General features: G+C 47.1%; 1 protein-coding gene across 2 annotated transcripts in view; it reads right to left on the bottom strand.

The window, feature by feature from the left end:
• Nucleotides 1-24,412, bottom strand: part of SNX29 (sorting nexin 29) — a 479,895-nt gene that overhangs the window by 442,267 nt on the left and 13,216 nt on the right. For both annotated transcript variants that reach the window (XM_047712611.1, XM_047712612.1), the window contains exons 2-3: nucleotides 18,074-18,138; nucleotides 15,942-15,994 (exon numbers count right to left, since the gene is read on the bottom strand). In XM_047712611.1, the coding sequence (XP_047568567.1) occupies nucleotides 15,942-15,994; nucleotides 18,074-18,138 (118 nt within the window). The remainder of the gene's footprint in view (nucleotides 1-15,941; nucleotides 15,995-18,073; nucleotides 18,139-24,412) is intronic.

Raw genomic sequence — 24,412 nt, 5'->3', positions numbered from 1 at the left:
CTGCTCAGCGGGGAGCCTGCTTCCTCCTCTCTCACTGCCTGCCTCTCTGCCTACTTGTGATCTCTGTCAAATAAATAAATAAAATCTTAAAAAAAAAAATTTTTTTTTTAATAAATTTTAAACTATGGGGTGCCTGGGTGGCTCAGTGGGTTAAAGCCTCTACTTTCGGCTCTGGTCATGATCCCAGGATCCTGGGATCAAGCCCCGCATCAAGCTCTCTGCTCACCAGGGAGCCTGTCTCCTCCTCTCTCTCTCTCTCTGCCTGCCTCTCTGCCTACTTGTCTGTCAAATAAATAAATAAAAATATTTTTTTTAAAAATCTATATAAAAATTTAAAAAATGAATTAAAAATAAAAGTTATGGTGAGGAAAAAGTGTACAACTATTTTAAATGCTTACAGAGAATTTGAAATAGCATTTTTTATCATGAACCATGAGAGACTGTGGACTCTGAGAAACAAACTGAGGGTTTTGGAGGGGAAGGGGGTGGGGGGTTAGGAGGGCCTGGTGGTGGGTATTAAGGAGGGCACGTATTGCATGGAGCACTGGGTGTGGTGCATAAACAATGAATCTTGGAACACTGAAAAAATTAAATTATATTAAAAAAAAGAAGAGGGGCACCTGGGTGACTCAGTGGGTTAAGCCTCTGCCTTTGGCTCAGGTCATGATCTCAGGGTCCTGGGATCGAGCCCCACATTAGGGCTCTCTGCTCAGCGGGGAGCCTGCTTTCCCCCCACACTGCCTGCCTCTCTGCCTACTTGTGATCTCTCTCTCTCTCTCTCTCTCTCTCTGTCAAATAAATAAATAAATAAATCTTTAAAAAAAAGAAATAGCATTTTTTAAAAAGCTTAGATTAAAAACAATTTTTTTAAATATTTTATTTATTTATTTGACAGACAGAGATTACAAGTAGGCAGAGAGGGAGGCAGAGAGAGAGAGGGGGGAAAGCAGGCTCCCCACCCAACAGAGAGCCCAATGCGGGGCTCGATCCCAGGACTCTGGGATCATGACCTGAGCTGAAGGCAGAGGCTTTAACCCACTGAGCCACCCAGGTGCCCCATTTTAAAAAACAAATTTTTAGAAATAAATTAAAAATTTAGATTATGTTAAGCCAAGAAAAGCAGATCTTTTTCAAGATCTCTTATTCAAAGATATGAAAGTGTTTCCAACCCCCAAATAAAAAATATTGCAATATATGAAATTATAACATTAAAATTTTATTTTTTTAAGTACACAAAATGGGGCAAGGGAATTCAATTACAAAAGCAACAAAAGTAAAATAAATCCTAGTTTTAAACAAGAAAGATAAAAGTCCTACATGAAGAAAAGCATAATATTTTCTTAAAAGGTATAAAGGTCAAAATAAATAGAAATACCATTTTCCTGAATAAGATGTATTAAAGTAAAAATTTCATTAATTAATGCATAAGTTAACTGTGCATACATCAATTAATGTATAAATTGAATACAATTCCAATAAAAATCCCAAGGATTATAATAATAATTCCAAGGAACTACTTGGCACAGTGTGGTTTTGGGTGCAGGGATAAACATACAGATGGAGTATAGGGAAACTTGTCATAAAAAATCCAAATCCAAATAAATATGAAAACGTTAAATATAATAATAATAGCACTTCAATTCCGATGGGCAAGAATGGGCTGTTTAAGCAGGGGCAATGACACAAGTGGCCAGCTACAGGGCTGAAAGAAAAGAAAAATAAACTTGTATTTCAAACTCCAAACTGAACAAAATTCCAGACAGATCAGGAAAAATATAAATGGGAAAAAATAAAACTGTAAAAATAATAGAAAAACATACGAAAGAACCTCAGGACAGGATACTCTAAAACCAAATTTTTTAAGGTTCATTTGGGGTGCCAGGGCGGATCAGTCAGTTAAGCATCTGACTCTTGGTCTCAGCTCAGGTCATGACCTCAGGGCCACAGGTTCAAACCCCATATTGGGCTCCACACTGGACATGGAGCCTACATAAAAGAAAAAATGTTCATATTATTACCTGCATAAGATTCTTAACTTTCAATATGGCAAAAATACCATAACATGGTAAAACAATAAATTTTCTCCAGAAAATACTTATACCACATACTACTGAAAAGGAATTAAAAGCCATAATACATGGATAGCTTCTACAAACGGATAAGAGAGAGACAAGCAACTCAAATGATAATGAACTTTTCAACAAGTCAACAAACTAATCATGAAAGGAAGAAATAGTAGCCAATAAACAGATGAAAAGATATTCAGTCTCACCAGTGGTCAGCAAAGTGTCACAGTATTAAGATACCAATTCAGGAATACAAGCTTTAAAACCAATCACAGACCAAGCATGAATATCTGTAAATAAGCATTGTTCAAAATATAAATGTGAATCGCTCAGCTTTCCGCAAAGAGATCAGACAGTACAATTTTTTTAAGATTTTTTAAATTTATTTTTGTGAAAGAGAAAGAGAGCGCACATGAGAGGGTAGAGAAGCAGAGGGAGAAGCAGACTCCCCGCTGAGCAGGGAGCCTGATGGACTCGATCCCAGGACCCTGGGATCATGACCTGAGCCCAAGGCAGAGGCTTTAACCGACTAACCACCCAGGTGCCCTAGACAGTACAATTTTTTTAAATGCCCATATACTTTGACTCAGAAATCCTACTTCTAGGAATGTATCCTAATGCATAACTAATTAAAAAAGGATCAAAAAGCATAAACAGACATTTCACCGAAGGGGATATAGGCATACAAGCATGGGAAAACATGTTCAACATTGTTAGGGACATGTAAATTAAAACCACCATAAGGTATGACTGTACACCTGTAAGAGTGGCTAAAAGAGGAAATCACGACACTACCAAATGCTGGCAAGAATGCAGAGGAACTGGATCACTCACACATTGTTGGTAGGAAGGTAAATGGCACTTTGGCAGTTTCTTATAAAACCAAATATGCAAATATCACCTACCCAACAACTGCACTCTTGGTGACTATCTCAGAAAAATGAAAAAGTTATGTTCCCACAAAAAACCTGTACGTAAATGTTTACAGCAGCATTATTTGCAGTAGCCAAAACCTGAAACAACCCAGATGTCCTCCAATGAGTTAATGAAGAAACAAGAGTTTGGTGCCCCCATACCATGGAAGGGAATCACACCAAGTGGGGAAAATGCAATCCCAAGAAGTTACACACTGTGTGATTCTGCTAATATAATGTTCTCAGAGTGTCAAAATTAGAGAACTGGAGGACAGATTGGTGGTTTCCAGGAGTTAGGGACGGAGAGGGAGGGTACAGGAGGGAGGTGGTGTGGTATAAAAGGTCAGCAGGGGGATCCTGTGACCATGAAACTATTCCATTACCTGACGGTGGTAGTGGACAGCTGTCCCCTATGCAGTGACCATGCTGCACAGGACAACACACACACAGGCACACACACATGAGTGCACACACACACACACAAATAAGGACAAGCAAAACTAGGGAAATCTGAAAATCTATGCTAGGGTTTTATAAGGTGTTATTACTATGGGAAACTGTTGAAATAGAAAACCAGGGATGACTGGATGGCTCAGTGGGTTAAGCAAATGTCTTCGCTTCGGGTAATGATCCCAGGGTTCTAGGATCAAGCAACATATAGGGCTCCTTGCTCAGCAGGGAGCCTGCTTTTCCCTCTGTCTGCCACTCCCCTTGCTTGGGCTCTCTCTCTCTCTTAAATAAATAAATAAAACCTTAAGATGCTATTTATTTATTTATTTATTTGACAAAGAGAGACAGTGAGAGAAACACACACACACACACACACACACACACATTTTCATTGCAGCACTGTTTACAACAGCAAAAGCAAAAAAAGAAGTAGAAACAACCTGAATATCCATTAACAGGCAAACAGTAAATAAGTTATAGTACCTCCACACTACAAAACACTACAGAGAAATTCAAAGAGAATGAGAAGTGACATCTAATCAACCCTAAGAAGCACCACATTCCCCCCACCATACATCTTTGAAACCCAGCTGTGCCTCATAAGTGATGAAATTATACGATTAGAATTGACATCGGTCATGAAGATGCCGTTGACAGTAAGTTGCACCATTATGTTACTTACTGACCTGGAATAATCTCCATAATACCAGGTTTGAAAACAAAAACATTGAGGTGCCTGGGTGGCTCAGTCAGTTAAGCACCCAACTCTTGATTTCAACGCAGGTCATGATCTCAGGGTTGCGGATGGAGCCCTACATCAGGTTCTTTCTGTGCTGGGCGTGGAGCCTGCTTAAGATTCTCCCTCTCTCTCTCTCCCCTCTCTTTCTGCCCCTCCCTACCTCTTCCCCCCACTCACATGCTCTCTATTTAAAAAAAAGGGGGGGGCGCCTCAGTGGCTCAGTGGGTCAAAGCCTCTGCCTTCAGCTCAGGTCATGGTCTCAGGGTCCTGGGATCAAGCCCCTCATTGGGCTCTCTGCTCGGCGGGGAGCCTGCTTCCTCCCTCTCTCTCCCTGCCTCTCTGCCTACTTGTGATCTCTGTCAAATAAATAAATAAAATCTTAAAAAAAAAATTAAAAAACTAAAAAGAATTAAAAAAAAAAAAAAAGGGCAAGTCATAGAGTAATATAAATGGTATGGCTCCCATTTGTGCAGAAGTAGGAGAAAGGAGTGGGTTCCAAAGATTATGTTCTCTCAATCACTGGAACCTTCTACCATCATTTGAGTAGACTTCAGCATCCCTGAAAATTCATGCAAATTCATCTAGAGCAAGAATCATGAGCACTGAGGCTGAGGGCCCACATCCCAGTGTGACAGCACCAGCATACGAGGGCCCTCCCCCCACCCCTTGCTGGGCCAGGGGTCCCAGGACCTGAGAATCAAGCCAGCCTGACGTTCTCAGTGAGGGCCGTGTGCTGCGGCCAGAACATGCTCCGTCCGCGCTGAGTAAATGGGGTGAAAGTGAGCTGCTGCCCGGAATAAAGGACCAAAAAGATCTGTGAGAAAGACAGCAACCATCCAGAAGAAACTAAAACTGGCTTTAGGTTTAGCTCATAGGCCACAGAAGAATAATTCTAGGTGGATTAAAGACTTAACTGTAAACAATAAAAATGTTATAAGAAAAATTGTTCATTTATTTATTTTTTTAAAGATTTTCTTTATTTGACAGAGGGATAGAGAGCAAAAGTAGGCACACAAGCAGCGGGGGTAGCAGGCAGAGGGAGAGGGAGAAGCAGGCTCCCCAATGAGCAGGGAAGCCGATGTGGGTCTCGATCCCAGGACCCTGGGATCATGACCTAAGCTGAAGGCAGACGCTTAACTAACTGAGCCACCCAGGCACCCCACAAGAAAATTTAAAAAACATTGCATGCACAATATAACATTGGGAAGATCTTTTTAAAACACTGAAAGCTTATGGGGCACCTGAGTGTCCAGACCAAATAATTTTTGGTCGTGGACATAAGGTACTCAGAGGAGGGAGAAGAAGATAAAATAGAAAAAAAAGAGGCCAAAAAAAGGTTGACAAAGAACGAGAAAGAACTCAAGCCGGGGAGCAGTGAAAACTCACAAAGCAGTAGTCTTCGAGACACTGTTTAGTGTGAAGGTGGCAGACAGGCGTGTTAAAAGAAATCAAATAAATGTTCTATCAGAAGAGTCAGAAATGAAAAAAAATAAGCAACGCTTCAATGGGTCAAATCACAATTTCTGACCATATTCCAAAGTTACTGGTATTAGCCCAGTCACACCAGCAGCTCTGCATCTAGACGCAAACACTGCCTCGGGTTCTCTCGGAGAATCAGGAATGGGAGTTGGCAGCCGGGAAGGAATCAGCAGAAGGAGCTGGTTTCACCAAACAGGAAGAAGAGAACAGAGAGAACACAGGTCCCTAGACTTAGGAGTGAGTAAATGGGAAACAAGGAAACAGAAGTGACGCTAAGCCACAGCCCACAGGCTCTCAAAGCTTGGTCAGAGGACACAGCCTGGGAGAAAGAAAACTCCACTCCAAAGCTTGCTTTAAACCAAACAAAACAGAATGAAAAACAACACACAATTGGTCTGACTTCTGGCCACACCTTAGAGCCAGAGAACTGATGTCTCATTCTCTGAGTCCTGTCACCGCCCCCCCCGCCCCCACCCCCCCCATCCCCGTTATCAAGGCTCAGTCATAAGGCTTCTCAATCCTTCTGTCTCTCCTCCCAACTGCCACCACTCAGCCCGCCCGCCCACTGTACAGAGCCACCCCTCACTGCTCGCCAGACCCCATCTCACCCTACCCAGCCCCCCTCCACCCCTGCCCCTCCTCCGTAAATCCAACCCTGACTATGTTGTTGTTCTTCTTTGTTCTTTCTCCCTCTCACACTACACATCGCACAGCACAAAGGACATGACACAATTTCAGGAGGAACAGAGATGAACGTTTTCATGTTAATCATTTCAGTGCTCCAAGAAAGACAATAATCAGCATCAGTCTTCGATTTCACTGACAGTATTACTTATGACAAGACCAGAGTAGACAGGGCCTTCACATTCCACCGCAAGCCAATATCTGGCTCAGATGGTATACAGAAATAGCAAAATTTGTGAAAATGAAATGCAAATAGCCATGGTTTAAGAAATGATACCCTATGGGGCACCTGGGTGGCTCAGCTGGTTAAGCATCTGCCTTCAGCTCAGGTCATGATCCAAGGGTCCTGGGAGCGAGCCCCCAACTCAAGTCCCCACGTCGACTCGGGCTCCCTACTCAGTGGGTAGTCTGCTTCTCCCCCTACTCATCCTCTCGCCCTCTTCTCTCTCAAATCAATAAATAAAATCTTTCTAAAAAAGAAAGAAAGGATATCCTAATGGATAAAGTTCAAACACTTCCCTATGACAGGAAGAGAGGAAACTCCTGACTTTTCAGACCATGTTCTCACACCTCCTCTCACACCATGTTCTCACACCTCTCACACCATCCCACTTGCCACACCTGCTGCCTGGAACTCCCATCCTACCCATTCGACCACTAAAGACCTGACACTCACCTCTCACGTCTGGACTACATGATTATTACTACAGGCCACCAAGACTGTCCACAATGTACATGCCTATCTCCTCGACTAAATTCTGAGTTCCCTGAGGACAGCAACCAACCAACTCACCCAGTTTATTAATTTTTCACTTTTTAATTTTTTTAAAGATTTTATTTATTTATTTGATAGAGAGATAGAAAGCACAAGTAGGCAGAGCAACAGGCAGAGGGAGAGGGAGAAGCAGGTTCTCCGCTGAGCAGAAAGCCCGATGTGGGGCTCAATCCCAGGACCCTGGGAACATGACCTGAGCTGAAGGCAACCACTTAACCAACTGAGCCACCCAGGGGCCCCAACTCATGCAGTTTATATTCCCAGTGCCAATGTAGGGATCTACAGACAGACATCTGTTGCGGGGCGGAATTAATGAGCAAGGGGTCTAGCCTTCAGTTTCCAAATTAGCCAAAACACTGGTATGTCCAGTCATAGGAAGAAAAAGTATTGAGTCTTGGTAAGTTCGTACCAGCTATACCAATCAAACACTGTTCCATCTTAGGAAGTGGGGACTGTGATGATCGTCTGGCCTTCCAGATGATACGACAGAGGCCTGGAGAAGCTAAGTCCAAAATCACACAGCTGGTAATTAGTGATTTGTGGCCGGAGTGGGCCTCTGATATCAAAGCTCATACTTCATGCTCACAGTCTCTCCACCATCAGGACAGTGACCATGAGGATCCTGGCAATGAGGGTGTTTACATATTGTTTCCCATGGGCCAAGCACTATTTCCCATAGCTATCAATATAAACAATATAACTGTTTATTACAAACCAGACAAATGTAACTATTTATTACAAACCAGGAAATGTGCTCAGATTTGCTAAATGCCCAAGACTACCCAGTAGCTAAAAATAATCTTTTTCCAAAAAAGCAATCTACTCATTTGATCGATACAGTAAAATAAAAGAATATGCAATGTGGAACTATCTACGACAGATCCTCAAAGTGGAAATGAAGTTGTCAGGATAGGGAGGAGAGAGAATCCCACTAATGAACCCCAAGATCTTCTGCAGGAAGAGAAAAATTAGAATATCCAGTCAACACCTCAGACTAGTAGGTTGGTAAGAAACCTATGACAAACTGAAGACAAAAATCACATGATGAACATGCAGAGACATTTAAAAGAGGAAAAGGAATGCTTGGAAAAGCCATTTGGTTTCACAAGTGTCTAGGGGAATACATACGACCGTTTTCAACTATGCTGAGAATAACATTAGGGAAGCGCAAAGGGCAGCTGGTTTTGTTTTATATCTTCCTGAAAAGTTCGGAAATGTTTCTAATTCCTCACAAGTAAAGAAAAATCACCAAAACCAATCACTCTTCCCTGGAAAGCTTTGAAAGGAGGGGGAAAGCTCCTGACTTCTTCTGACACAGTCAGCTAAAGGGTCACAAAAATGTACAAGTCCTCAATGTTCTGAAACAAACACCCAAAACCAGCCCACTGCCTCCCTGTAACGGCAGTGAGACGCTGCGTGCAGAGAAGAGAATATTCACGAAGTGCAGAGACACTTTACATGAAATTACAGCGAAAGTAACAAAAGCTAGCAATTTCTGGAAACTTACTAGCCACCAAGCACCGTTGGAAAGGCTCCACATAAACTAACTCACAAGCCCCCCAAGTCAAGATGGTGGGGGCTGTACCCATTTACAGATGAGGACGTCAGGGCACGACAAAGTCAAAATTTGCCCAAAGACCAACATGACTCGGGACGGGCCACACCAAGATTCAAACTCCCAGCTTCAAATCCCACATCACCTTCCGCCTCCCCGCAGCTGGGGCTACTGTTTACGATTCCAACGAGAAACTTCCAGATTGTGCTCGGTAATCCCACGTGGGAAGAAGATGCTTCTGTAGAACAATAACGTATCTAGCCCTGGAGGTACCCTCCAGTGCCTGCTGAGTTCTTCAGCCATTATTTCTAAAAGGCAAATTATATAAAAACTACATCACAGCCTCGTCATCAGCCAGCGTGACGGGCGGAGCGCGAAATAATTGTAACGAAGCACAGGAATGGGTCTTTGCTCTTAGGGGAACACGGAGCAGGAGAACAACTCCGAGAGAGGGGTCAGGAGAAACGCATGCATTTCGGGGCCCAGTGACTGCCCCCACTTCCTCCTGGGGAGGTTTCTAAGAACAGAAGCCGATGAAACAAGCTCTGCCTCTAATGTCCCCACGTGAAAGGGTGATGGACACTTCACACGGGGACTGGTGCCTCTTGCTGTGGAATCTCGGAAAATCAAACAAATCTCCCTCCCACACTCTACGCTTGGCATCTGGCGTGAGCCCAACAGTGCTGCTTATCGTGGAGACCCAGACGCCACACGCCGCTTCAGACGGGCCAGTTCTTCACAAACAGCCGAGCAGCTTTGGCTTCACCTGAGGATACGCACTGTTATTTACTTGTTTTGAGTCTGCCTCGTGTTTTCCACGTCAAGGAGCCTGTTTTGTTGTGTGTTTTTTTTTCTTTTTTAAGATTTTATCCATTTATTAGAGAGAGAGATCACAAGTAGGCAGAGAGAGAGGGGGAAGCAGGGTCCCCGCTGAGCAGAGAGCCTGATGCGGGGCTCGATCCCAGGACCCTGAGATCATGACCTGAGCCGAAGGCAGAGGCTTAACCCACTGAGCCACCCAGGCGCCCTAAGAAGCCTGTTTTAAAGGGGGAAACTACCATTCTTGCACATGGAAAGCCAGCATCGTGGGTAAACACAGAGTAAATATAAATGCAACTAAAGTATTAAATTCTGTCTCTGCCCCTCTGCCAGAGGAAGACTGAGCCTGAAGCCTGTTTAAAGGGGAGGAGGGGGTTGCTGGAGACATAATACTTTGAAATGGAGGGTAGTGTCATTTTCGTAGGTCAGAAGGATCAAATATGGGGCGCCTGGGTGGCTCAGTGGGTTAAAGCCTCTGCCTTCGGCTCAGGTCATGATCCCAGCGTCCTGGGATCGAGCCCCGCATCGGGCTCTCTGCTCAGTGGGGAGTCTGCTTCCTCCTCTCTCTCTGCCTGCCTTTCTGCCTACTTGTGATCTCTATCTATCAAATAAATAAATTTAAAAAAAAAAAAAAGAAGAAGGATCAAATATGAGCAATTTCATTTAATTCTACCTAACGATAATACCAAACCAAGTCTCATCACCAAGATCATTGAGACTGAAAAAGAAAAGGCAAACCAGGGGCGCCTGGGTGGCTCAGTGGGTTAAAGCCTCTGCCTTCGGCTCAGGTCATGGTCCCAATGTCCTGGGATCGAGCCCCACATCAGGCTCACTGCTCAGCGGGGAACCTGCCTCCTCCTCTCTCTCTCTGCCTGCCTCTCTGCCTACTTGTGATCTCTATCTGTCAAATAAATAAATAAAATCTAAAAAAAAAAAAAAAAGAAAAAAAGAAAAGGCAAACCACTGAGCCACTAGGCAACTGAAAGGAATCTAACACCATGACATTTAACGCTTAAAATCATGTTACACGTGCAGTGAAACAAATCTCTCATTTAGGGAAACTGTGTGTTCGAAAACCAGGAGGGGGTGTAGTGTCAGAGAATGAGCACCGCAGCAAGAAACAAAGTCTGTCTCCAGTCCCGCTCCACGACCCACAAACTATGTGACCCACAAACCACGTGACCCACCCAAGCAAAGTCTGTGCCCGCAGCGCCAGTGTGTACTAGAAACTAAGTTAATGCTGCATAAATGACCAGCCTCCAAGTTTCTACACTGGTAAAAGTAGGGAAATCATCCCCACTCCTGCTTGTCTATAGGGTCATTGCAAGGATCAAGTGAGACATGAACTTTTTTTTTTTTTTTGAGACATGAACATTTTTAAACCACACAGTACTGTCACAAGAAAGACTGTCACTACAAAGCAGTAGCAATAGGGGACAGCTCTTGGGCACTATGGGCAGCCCATGTTCATAATAGCCATCTTCATCACAGCACCCAGATTTCATTTGAAGGTTTAATTCTTCCTCAGTGGATCCTGTCTTGAGATGGTGAACCCAAGTAGACAACTTTTCTTTTAAAGATTTTTTTATGTATATATTAGAGAGAGAGAGAGAGAGATCACAAGGAGGTAGAGAGCTAGGCAGAGAGAGAGGGCTGAGCAGATGTGGGGCTCGATCCCAGGAACCTGAGATCATGAACTGAGCCAAAGGCAAAGGCTTAACCCACTGAGCCACCCAGGCACCCTCCAAGTAGACATCTTACACTGAGCAAGCCAGTGGGGTCCCAAGAAGCTCCTTCACCAACTCCTCCTGCTGGTGGCCAGGAGGGAAATCCTCCTGCTGGCGGTGGGGAGGGGGTCATGTGACCTGAGACCGGCCAAGCAGGTGTTTCCTCCCCAGAAAGTCAATCTTGAGCAGAATGAGAGTCACTTCAGCAGCAGAACTTTTACCATTCCTGCCAGAAGACCATTTCTGGGCTCCCGTTTTCCAACTTAGGAGGCTTCCTTCCAAAGCTGTCTTGACTCTTTCCTGTTTCCAAACCTGGCCGGCCTCAACTCTGTAAGCTCACAACTTCCTTAACTGGAGTGGATTTCTGTTGCTTGTTTCCAAAGAGCCTTGGCAGAAACAGCTGTGACCATCCCTTCAAGGGTTCCTACTGATGTTCATTCAACCAGTGGGAATTTAGCTGTGACCATAGGCCGCCAGTCCCAGTCACGCACAGAACTTTGCCCAGAACAGTAAATTTAAAATGGCATTCAAAGACAACACTTGGCCTTTTAAGAAAAAAAATCCCTTGCAATTACCCATTATGTCTCAGCGGACACTGGTTCTTAGCTTCCTGCAGGAGAACAATGCAGGAAAAGACAAAACTAAGGAGCTCCATCTTCCAAATGGGGCTGAGAACTATACCCAGAGTTACATGGAAAGCAATCTCCCATCTTCACTTGTTCCCTGAGAGCAAAAGAGAACGTCAATAAGGCTCACTGACTCACATTTGAGCCTCCCTTCTATTTGCAGACTGCTCGCCCCATCACCAGGCAGCATGGGCAGGAGTCACAGCTGAGTGATGACTGTCCCCACCAGACTTCCTTCCCCGTGGAGTGAAACTAACACCCACCTGGCTGGCACTTCGACACACAGTATCTGACTTAATCCTCCAACTGGCAGGGTAGATGTGATTCTGATCACCTTCTCCAATGTGTGGGTTTTCCCCCACGCCACCAAGCAGTTCTCTGATATCAGCTGGGTGTCCTACAACTCACCTCAATCCTGACACCGTCTACCCGGAGACAGCATCAGATCCCACAGGTGAAGATCTCAGCTCGACAAGACGACACACATCCCCCTACTTCAGATGTTGGTCGCAAGCCAAGGTTATCACCTGTATTTCTCACCAACTGGCTATGTATCTCGAAGATTCCCACAACTTCCTCTGTGGGTTAATTTGCCGGAGTGGTTCACAGACCTCAAAGAAGGATTGTACTTACTAGATTACTGGTATATTATAAAAAGGATATAACTCAGGAACAGGCACATGGAAGAGATGCATAGGGCCAGGTAAGGGAAAAGAACGTGGAGCCTCCATGCCCTCCCCAGGAACACCTCTCCCCGTGCCTCCACATGCTCACCAACCCGGAAGCTCTCTGAGCCCCATCCTTTTGGGGTTTTATGGAGCCTTCATTACGTAAGCAGGATCGATTAAATCATTGGCCTTTGGCAACTGAACTCCATCTCCAACCTTCCTCCTCTCCCCAGTGGTGGGGGTGCTGGGAAAGAAAGTTCCAACCCTCTGATCCCAGCGTTGGTTCTCCTGGCAACCGGCCCCCAACCTTTGGGACTTTCTAAAAGTAGGTTTCTAAAAGTCACATCAAAAGACACCTTTATGGCTCTTATCACTTTGGGAATTCCAGGGGTTTTAGAGCACAGTGCCAAGAATGACCAAGGACAAATATAAATATTTCCTGAGCCATGGTATAACGCAAGGGAAAAAGATCCAAATGACCAGAACTTGGGTTGGGGATGGAGAATTGGTGTCAGGGATCTGAAAGATTTCCCTAACAATTATTAAAAGGCTTTAAAAACAAATAAAACAAGACAAAAATAGAAAAGACCAGGCCAGGGTAGCTGGAGCAAAGAGCGAGACTGTGTTCGGGATGTGAGTCTTTTTCCAGAGAGCAAAGAGAAGCTGGGGAAGGCTCTCCTCTGGGGGGGGCGGGGGTGACAGGAAGGTTCATACATTCTGCAGAAGACTCTCTGTGCAGAGGAAGCAGGACAAGAAGGAAAAGAGGGAGTCCATCTCTGGCAGCCGCCCTGTGGGAGATATGGTGACTGGAACAAGGTGACAGCAGGGGAGCTGGAGAGAAGAGAATCCATTTGAGATCACTTGTGGGGCCAGGACGTTTGTCAGTGGTGGAGAAGAAAGGGGACTCAATTATCTTTTCAGACCCCACAACAAATGTTCACAGACTTTCCCTCTTGAGGTTGAGCTATCCCACAGGATAAGGACAGTGATGTGGCCTTTCCTACATGAAGGTCAGGTCGCGCCACCTTTCCCCAAACACATTTCAAAGATAAGACCAAGACTGTTATTGAGAAGGAATCCTCAAGGTGAGGGGAAGAACTGATTTTTTTAAACCCAGCTTCAAAATCAACAAAATCACTAAATGTGCTGTAACATGGGGAGAACAGACTCTGGAGCCCTAGGAACTGGGGTCCCACTTGCAGGTCTAACTTTCTCAGATGCCCCACAGAGGCTGGATTAGCCTACCTCTCTGTGTCTCTTTCCTGATCTGTAAAGAAGGAATAACACCACCACTCCTCCTGGTGCTGTCCCAAAGACGAGGCATCAACATGAATCCGGAGTGGCCAGAAGAAGCCATAGCTGTTACTATTAATATAAAGCAGCATACTCCTTTTAGCCTTGAACTACAGCTCTCATTGAAGAAATTAACTTTTTAACTTCTACTATAAAACATAACGCTGCACCCAATAAAAATATTAGTAGTAAATTCCATTATATAAGAACACATTAATCTAACACTTAGAGATGGATTCTCTAAGTGTTGAACTTAGAGAACTGAACAATCATGGGGAAAAAAAGTGAGGAAGAAGTCCTGAATCCACATACCCACACACATCCACACGGAGGCACGCGCGCACACGCTCACACGCTCGTGCGCGTACACGCAGCGGTCTTGGATGGGATGGAGTGCTGCATTATTGTTTAGTAAGCCTCCCAGATGATTCCGATGCAGGGGGACCTTGCATCCCCAAACCAGGACCCCTGTGCTGACCGGGGCCAGGCCCCAGAGTGGAGCCTCAGGAGAAACTGATGCAGTAAACGGACTCGAGATCTGACGCCACAAGCATGTGCTGAGAAGCAAACGTGTGACGGGCATGAAATGTCCATGCAAAACGCTGAGAGTTACCCACCAAAGGAGGCACCCCTCTGCCCTCAGGGCTCAAACCTCGTGGTGGCACAGATATTTAAACACCTGACCACGGCACAAAGCAATGCTCACACTCACCGGGACAGTGAGTCTTTCCTGAGCACCTTCTCCATGCTTCCAGACACCGGGGGTACTGCCGCGAGTAAGTCAGCAAACATCCCTGCCCGCACAGAGCTGACATTATGACACAGAGAGGCAGAAATCAATAAAATAAAAAAACCTAACAGTCTGCTGTTGGTGCTAAGTGTTAGGGAGAAGAACTAGAGGAAAAAAGAGACAGAATAAAGGAGGGGTAGAATTTTAAGTCTGCACCAGTTCAAACAGTCCCGGCAGCCTATCCTAACATGTAGCACTCCGGGCTTTGCTCGAGGCTGGTCAAGTACGGCAGACTCGGGTCTGAAAGGACAGACAGGGGACTGGCTCTGCTGGGCAGGGTGGGGGCCGTGGCCAGGCTCCAGGATGAGCCAGATGCTGAGCAAGTGAGTTCCCTTCATTCCCTTCCTTTGCGGGAATGCTCCTCCTGCCGCCATGAATCAGGCCTGAATGACTTCACAGAGCAAACGCCTGTGTCTCTTACCTTTGCCAAAACATTTCCGGCTCCTCCCAGTCAATGTGAGAAGCTCACGCAATTACATCAGCCCTTCCTGGGTCATGAAGGTCAATGGCAATTTTCAGGACTTTTTTCTTTGTTAATTATAAAAGAAACACATGATCGCAGTAAAAAATATGAAAAATATCAAAAAGTAGAAGGATTCCCAATATTCTCAACCCCAGGATTACCTCTGTTCCCACTCCGGTGGGTGCTTCACCCGAGTGGTGGTTTAACATCGCAGACATCACTCTGCATCCACAGAACTTTGTATTTTAACTACATACATAATTTGTAAATTACCACATACGCATTTCTCTGCTTAAAACAAATGTTGTATGGATGTAAATTTTATTTATTTATTTATTTATTTATTTATTTATTTATTTATTTTTAAGATTTTATTTATTTATTTATTTGACAGAGAGAGACACAGTGAGAGAGGGAACACAAGCAGGGGGAGAGGGAGAGGGAGAAGCAGGCTCCCCGCTGAGCAGGGAGCCCCATGCGGGGCTCGATCCCAGGACCCTGGGATCATGACCGGAGCCAAAGGCAGACGCTTAAGGACTGAGCCCCCCAGGCGCCCCCGGACATCAGTGTTAATGGCTACTTAACATCCCGTCCTACTGACAGACTGCACTTTATTAACCACCTCCCACCAGAGTTGCCATCGTGATCAATTACCCTGAAAATAACTTTATGCAGAAAGGTATTTCAGGTAATTCCCTCAGAATGGACTGCTCAAGGGAGGGAGTATCACAGGAAGCTGCAAACACTCCAGACAGGTAATCCCAGCATGGGACAACAGATCCCCCAAACTGAATCACCACACCGCTCAGCTGCAGAGGCAGAACGCAGAAGCTAGTCATGCCTGGCCGCCATTTGGTCTTGACAGTAAATGGTTTTAGAAGGGACATATTTACCTGCTGTCAGAATCCGAGGCGATCTCCTTTCTCCCTCCAAAGCGGATCTGGCACTGCACGGAAAAAGAAGCCACTGAGATCAGCAGTTGGGACGGGACACTGAGACATCACACATAGCCCATACAGGCTTTCAGGATCCTGGGACACACGGGGCCAGAAACCCCAGGTGCCCTGGGTGTCAAGCCAAGACGTGAGATGGTGGACCACCCAGCCTTCTAGCCACTGCTTACAGGAAGCCCTTATCTCCCACACGTACAGAGGGGAGCCTTGCAGGAAAACAACACCAAGAGGAAAACAAAAGCACACAGCCTTCTGCGAATTATCTAGGAAGCTTCTTCCCTACGTCAGCAGCTGGCTGAACAGAGAGCTCCCAGAGGGACAATTAAAACTTACACAAATGGTCTGTGACGATGGGTGCCTTTGGAAAGGGCCCCAAAGTTGTTATGACTGTGTATAAAATTAGGGCAGCATGATTCAAGCTTCAACCATGTCATCCAATTGAGCCGAATGACAGTTCACCCAGGGTGGGTACAGATAAAAGCAAACCATTGTTTCTTCTTTAATTGTGGTAAAAAAAAAAAAAAAAACAGGTAACATGAAATTCACCATTTTAACCATTTTTAGTTATACACCATTCAATTCGCAATACTGTGTCACCATCAGCAGTAGCCACCACTGGTTTTTAAAGGTGTGGCATCTCCCCTGTGGGCGGCAGGCTCACAAGATTCCAGAACTTATTCTCCAAAGAATGAATGAATGAGTGAATGAATGAATGATTTTAAATGATACCTATGTCAAAACTCATGGAACTGCACACTTCAGTGTATTTTACTGTATGCCTCAGTTATTCCTCAGGAAGACTGACTTCTAAAAGGTCTGTGTGCAACACTTTCATCTCCCCAAATCCTAACAACAACAATGATAACAGCAGCAGCTCCAGGCATAGGCTCCAATGTACTCCGGTCTAATGGCTGCATTCGAAGCGGTTCCACTTGCCTCTTCATCTTCTTACTCCATTTCCCGCTTCTGGGGCGAAGAAATTCACGTGGGTTCTGTACTTAACTGCTGGGCCCTTTAGCTCCTTGGACAAATGCAATCCCCTCCGCAGCCCTCTGGAGAGCAGCGACCCGATGACAGAGAAAGGGGATGACCAGAGAGGCTGGAGGAGCGGGCCCAGGACACACAGCCTTGAGATGAAGCTGGCACTCGGCTCCGGCTTCACCAGAGCCTGTGTCCTTTCCAGCACACGCCACACCAGGACGCCTAGAGGCCCGGGAGATGCCAAGTTCTCGGAGTTCACGTCAACGCTTGACACACGTTTCTACGCAAGTATTGACCCTGTGTGCTGACCGCACACACAGCAATGTCAGCCACGCCCTCCAAGACGTGGGCGACCTAGAATTCCCAGCGCCCGATCCCAGCTCTGCTACTTATCGCCTCCAACTCCTTAAGTTAATGGTTGGCTCCTTCCGAGCTTCAGCCGCTCCGTCCACAAACTGGAAAGAAATGCAGGAACCATCTTACAGGGCGGTTGGAAGGGTTAGAGGGCGAGCTCTTAGCAGAAAGCCTGGCATGGGACTTACGCGGGTGCAGTTAACGATGCACGTCTGGCACACGCAGGCAAGCACACCAAAGTCAGCCTCGTGTCCCAGCTTGCCTCCACACCCAGCCAAAAGCCAGTATCAAAAATCACATCAAGCAATCGGAGCGGAGCCCACCCGGAGGACCCACGCGCCCCCGGGCACGGCTTCCTTCCTCCTGCGCGTCTCTGTTCTTGTGCTCACAGGGCACTAACTCTAGCCACCACCTCAGCACCTGGAAGAGTCGCCCTGGAACACAACTGTGTGGAAGTGAGACTCTGAAACTGACATCCGTGCCCTTCTTAAAGGGACATCAGGAAGGACGGAGTCCTCCAAAGGCATTAGAAAGTCAGGACACGGGGCGATCCTCTGTCACTACTTCCAACTGCCCTCCCTGCTCCATCGTGCCATGGGGGACACTCCGAGCCTCGCAGCTCCCAGAAGAAAAGTGGAAGTAGGTCCATGCATACAGGGAAGGGCAGAAAGGACTTGGACATGCACTGCCTGAAACTGTTACTGGACCTCAAAGTCAAATGGGAGCTTTCCTCTTACCTGTTTCACTGCATCCAGCAGACGCTCCAGCAGAAACTGTCTTTTCAGGTCATTGTTCTGTGATCCTAAAATGCAATGAGGCTTCATTAGTTCTGTTTGACATAAGCCTTCTGCCAAGACTTCCTGCCACTGTCCCCAACTGGCATCAGCCTCCTCTGTAATGAAGGCACCAAAAATCCACACCATTACAGTGAAGTTTGGCCATCTGCCTATCGCTACATCACAGGAAAGCAGCTCAATGAATGTCCCCCACATCTGAAAACTGTGTCCAGAAAGGTCTAACTCAGGGTTTCTCAACCTTGGCGCCACTGACGTTTGGGCCAGATCACTCTCTGTGGTGGGGGCTGCCCCGTGAAGTGCAGGAAGCCTACAGCATCCCTGGCCTCTACCCACCAGACCATTAGCAAAACATGTATGTGCACGCGCGCGCGCGCACACACACACACACACACACCCCACAGCTGTGGCTACAAAAATGTCTCCGGATACTGCACAGCTGTCCTCTGGGGGACAAAACTGCCCCCAGCTGAGAACCAGCAGTCTGCCTTACCAGGCCGGTTCCCTAGCATGCCGGCACTGCCCATCGGCTAACCTCGCTGTCAACTCCGACATCCTTTCCCCATGCCACCTCCCACGGTACAAGCTGAAAGGCCTAATTACTCCTCTTTTAGAAGGCTGACCTTAAGAAGTTCTAGCTGACGAGATGTAAGCGGAAGGGCTCTGGGAGGGCTCGGGGAAAACCATGCCTTCCTGAGTTTAAAAAAAAAAAAAAAAAAAAACCACGCTAATGGTTTCATTCCTCCTTCCATCCCTCACATCTTCATCATAACTGTGGTTGGGGTGGCAGGGGGGGTGGCCAGAGCAGTACCCTGCAGCCGTGAGCAACAGCCCCCCGGGGAAGGCCAAGAGAACTGCAGAGACACACCATTTCACTGCTGAGCCAATACTAGAAACCTCCCGCCTCTCACAGAGCAAACAACCCTGTTTGTTCAAACCACTGGACGCCGGGCTGTTACTTGCGACCAAAAGCATTCCTAGTCGATACACATGGCATGCGCCGAACTTCCATTTGAAACGGTGTGAGGCAGGGACACTTCAGAGCACAAGCAGAGCGCTCTACAGCTACACCTGAGGGCCAACAGGAGGCCCAGGGACTCCAGTCCACAGAGACACGGCTCCGGACAGAGAACACAGTCACTTCCAAGGAGACTCAATTCAGGAGCGCAAGAGCAGACGCCCCAGACCACAGCCCCGAAGTGCCAGCAAGCTGCTTCTCGCCTGGACAATTTACCATGGGCTGTGCCAGGGAATCCCAGCAGGGCCTCACCGCAGAGGTGGTGAGCAATTCATCCAAGTTATGTCAGGGCCACTCGGTTGAGCACAACAGTGGCCACGTGTTGAGCACGTCCTGCCAGGCCCTGAGTGCTCTGCCAGCATCACGTCGTGTCATTTCTACAGTCCCCGTACAAGCGAAGTATTAGGATCCCCACACTGCAGATGGGAACCTGACGCCCGGAGACGACGGCAAGCGTGTGCACTGACCCACTGGGTATTTGTTTGACTTCTACTGTGTACCAGGCAATGTGCTGAGTGCTGGGGACGTGGGAGCGAAGTGGTACAGAAGAACCAGCCTCCCAAGGCGCAAAAATCGCACCTGAGTCACCTAAACTGAGATGATGTCAGAGTCATACCAAGAAGAAAAACCAAACAGGGTGATGAGACAGGGAGGAAGGAAGAGGGCCCCACTCACCAGGGCAGTGGTGGAAGGCCTCCCCACACAGGTGACATGTGAGCCGAGTCCTCTATAAAGAGAAGGAGCAACCCCGGAAAGGCATGGAGCCCAGCTTTCCAGGCAGAGCAGTGAGCCAGGGCGGATGCCCAGAGGCAAGAACGAGCTTGGCTTCTGGTCTCCCAGGACCAGAATTAAGTCTGCTGTGACTTGAGCAAAAAGCAAAAATGAGGAAGGAAAGATTAGACAGGCAGGCGGGGGCCAGTCACAAAGGGCCTCGTGAACCAAAATAACAGGTTTTGTTCTAATCTGAATATTCACTGGTGGAACTGTGATCCTTACTCAAGACGGTGCCCCTTGAAAGTCTGTGTGGGGGCCACCACACAAGGCTCTTGCCTCGCTCCAGGCGCACAGATGAAACCAGGGTGTAGACACGCCACAGACACACAGTGATAACAACTGACTTTCCGAACGCTGTCATTGCCATTTTTCTCTGGAGGGGTTTTGAGAAAGGGGTTTTGAGAAAGGCCACACTGGAGTGTCATTCAGGACGGTTGGAGACTCCCCCTCTCCACCATGCCCAAACCCCCACAAACCTCTCCTGACGCCCATGACTATCAGTACGTCCTACTTTTTGGTTCAGCGGGTTTAGCTTCTGCTCTTCTCTCTCTAACACCAGGATGAGCAAGTGAGGCTTGCTTTCTTCCTTCTTCCAAGCACTGCATCCAACAACGCTACCTGCCCTTGGGCAATGCCAGCTGGAAACTTGACAGGGTTTTCCACCCTGAGATGCTTTGCTATTTTTTTTTATCATAGAAGTCATTTATGTGGTAGAATTATTATATGACCCAATGATTCCAGATGTGAGCAGACACCCAAAAGAATTGAAAACGGGGTCTCAAAGAGATACTGTATGCCCATGTTTACAGCAGCATCATTGACAGGAGCTGAGACGTGAAAGCAACCCAAGTGTCGACTGACAGACGGAAAAGCAAAATGGGGTCTGTCCATACGATGCACCATTATTATTCAGCCTTCAAAAGGAAGGAAATTCTGCACAATGCTGCATGCATGAGCCTTGAGGACATTAGGCTAAGCGAAATAAGCCAGTGCCCAAAGAGAGAAATAATACATGATTCGACTTGTAAGAAGTAGTCAAAATCAGAGACAGAAATTATGGTGGTGTTTTCCGGCAACAGGAGAGAGGGAGGATGGGGAGTTAGTGTTAATGGGGACAGAGTTTCAGTTTTACAGGATGGAGTCAAGGGGATGGGCGGCAGTGTTGGCCACACAACAGTGTGAATGTATTATGTGCCTAAGGTGCTTAAGACAGAGAATTTCATTATGTGTATTTTACCACAATAAAAAAGTAATTCATGTAAAAAATTAACTATGAATCAGGAAAACAAGTACAATGAAAATAAAAAATCTCAGGGCGCCCAGGTGGCTCAGTCGGTTAAGCGTCTACCTTCGAATCGAGTCCCGCATCGGGCTCCCTGCTTCTCCCTCTCCCTATGTGGCTCCCCCTGATTGTGTGCTCTCTCGCTCTTTCTCTTTCACTCTCTCAAATAAGTAAATAAAAACATTTTAAACATTAAAAAAAAAAAGAAAGGAAAAATCTCCATCATCTCAGTACTGATCAATTTTAGTGCAGAGATTCTCAAATTTTCACATTTACACGAAATCTCTTGGGCTCTTGTTAAAGACAGGTTCTGATTCAGCGGTCTGGGTGGGGCCTGGGGCTAGGTGTTTCTCACTAGTTCCAGGATGCTGCTGAAGCTGCTGGTTCCTGACGCATCCTCTCACAGCAAGGATTCTGCACCCCACCCTTCCTGATACGCAAGATGATCCCTGATCTTGTCTACAGTATCTTGATCTACTGCTCTTTCTAGATGAGATGTCAGCAGCCTCCCCTGCCTCACCTGGCAAAGCCTCTCTTGTGGTGGGAAGAAAAGCCTGTTCACTACAGAGGAATGATCCGAGGCTGCACAGCCCTCAGCTCTCCACTCACCGTCCCTGGCTGCAGTCCCTCTGCAGGTGAGAAGGATGCCTGACCTCAGCAGAGGCACCAGTGGCCATCCTGGCCCTAACTGGGGATTCAGAAAAGGGAGGCTCAGAAGATGCAAGGAGCACAGGTGGGCGTGGGAGTATGTGCGCCCGGCAAGAGGTGCCTGGGAGGCCACGGCCATGAGGAGCAGCGGAAGGAGGACCAGTGGGAAGTCACAAGGCATCATGAGTTATCATCCCAGCAAAGCCGTTTGCTGGCCATGTGACAGGGACAGTCACTTCCCTTCTCTGGGCACTGGTTTCTGCATGAGATCACACTCTCCTAGCTCTGCAGTTTGGAACATGGGGCCCCGGTGCAGACAGGCAGGTAGAACAATCTGTGCTACCAGGGTCTTTCCTGCCTCCTTCCAGTGACCAAGGAGACACGACAGCACCCCTGCCAGTGCCAGGAAGAACCCCCCAGTCTCAAATGGCGCAACCACCAGAGGGGAGCAGGAGGCAACGCCTACCCACTGAGCCTCAACAGTGGGGAAGCCATGAAGTGACTGACATTTAACCCTTGACGTAGGAAACGAGGCTCACATTCACCAGAGCATTGAGGCTCAGCGTGGAGCACCTAAGGCCATTCCCATGGGAAGTACCCAAGGACAGATTCAGTGTCAAGTCCACTAGCTCTAGGCTCGGCCGTCTGCTAAATCTTGCTGGCTCTCCAGCCTTGCAAAAACCTCCAGTCTAGCCCCACTGCCGCCCAGGGATGATTTCTCGGTAATTCTCTGTGAAGGGAAGCCCCAGCCTTCCCGGCCTCTTCCTTTTCCAAAGGCGGCCCTCAGTGCACACTACTAACCACATGTGCCACAACAGGCTTCTTTTGAATTTCTTGTTAGATCACCATCAAAATGAAAGCAGAGGGGCGCCTGGGTGGCTCAGTGGGTTAAAGCCACCTTCGGTTTTATGATCCCAGGGTCATGATCCCAGAGTCCTGGGATCGAGCCCCGCATCGGGGGGGGGGGGGGGGGGTCTCTGCTCAGCAGGGAGCCTGCTTCCCAACCCCCTCCGCCTACTTGTGATCTCTGTCTGTCAAAATAAATAAATAAAATATTTTTTTTTTAAATGAAAGCAGAAAATGTAAAAGTGCCCCCCCCGCCCCCCCACCCCCGGGAGCATCCCCAGGGGGCCACAAACCCATCAGAGAAATGCAGTGATCCTCTGCGGCTCTAACTCAGAAGTCACATGTGAGTGTGAATAATTAATCACCCGGCTCACATGCATCCCCGTTGTCTTTCATGTTTAGAATCCTTCGGCTCCACACGTTCCTTTTTACCACAGACATCCAGCCTTCAGTGACCTCCTAGGGAGACGGAGCAGGGGTTAAGAATGGGATAGCCCAGATTCAAACCCTCACCACCAGCTACATGACCGTGGGCAAGTTACTGACCCCCTCTGCACCTCCTGGGTCTGTTAAGTAAGTGAGTGTGGACTGTGCACTGGGAACAGTACCTAACTCAGTCCAAGCACTTTTCACGTGTTATTTATTATTGTTCTTGTTGTGGTTGGCAGCCCTCTACCCCAGAGATGTAAGACCTCTGGTTCTAAGACATGCTTTCAACTGGCTTTCTCCCTAAAGCACAAGGAAGCTCCCCAGTCAGGCCTCTGTGCTCACTACGCTGGGTGGGATACATGAAAAAGGGTCCGTAGCATCTAGGGAGAGGAAAACAAGCGAGATGTACCAGGAACTCTATGTATATTCCTTCTCTAATCCTTGCAACAACGCTGGAGGTCAAAGTAAATGCGGCTGCCACCCACGAGGTCACTTAGGCCCCTGATCAAGGTCACATATACACTTACACAGTGGGATTTCCCTGCCTCTCTCTGTAGTGGCAGAAGTGAAGTCATGCCACAGTCCCTTTATTTGAGTGTGTCCATTGTTTCCTCTTGGTAGCCCCATGATCAGAAGTTAGGGACCTCTTAGCATCCCACTGCCCGGGTGTGATCTCTGGTGTTTCTCCGGTTGAGGGCTAACCCTTACAATGCGCTCACTACGCAGGCGCAAGGAAGGAAAGAAAGGGCAATGTTCTTTGGGTGCCACTGCGTGCCAGGAATTCTGCCCAAGGTCACACAACAAAGCAAGTGGTAAGTCAGAGGCTAAGACCCTGCTCTGCCTAACTCTTAGGCCAGTGGTCCCTCCACCACACCATGCTGCCCTTCTTCTGAGGCCAAGGGAGGCTCGCTGGAAAAGGGGAGAACTTGAGCTGTGCTTTAAAAAAATGAGAAGGACCAGAATAGGTAAATCCATGCAGATACAACACAACTACTTAATGGAAAAGGGCTCTCCCTCTGGGGGGATGAAAATCTTCTGGAACTAGACAGAGATGGTGGCCCCACGACATTATGAATGTACTAAATGCCACTGAATTGCTCACTTTAAGATGGTTGTTTTATTAACTGTTAATTCTATAACTGAGCAATTATTCATGGTTTTAATAGCATTAAAAACATAAATGGTTTTATGTTATTTAATTTCACTTCAATTTTTTAAAAATGTGTTTATGGGAAGGGCTGCCACAGGCAGATACTGGCCCAGAGCACATTCCAAGCGGAAGGGA

This window comes from Lutra lutra, chromosome 18 (genome assembly GCF_902655055.1).
Source record: "Lutra lutra chromosome 18, mLutLut1.2, whole genome shotgun sequence".
In the NCBI taxonomy this organism is placed as follows: domain Eukaryota; kingdom Metazoa; phylum Chordata; class Mammalia; order Carnivora; family Mustelidae; genus Lutra; species Lutra lutra.
The sequence above is the reverse complement of the archived record's forward strand: the minus strand, read 5'-3'. Positions and strand labels throughout refer to the sequence as shown.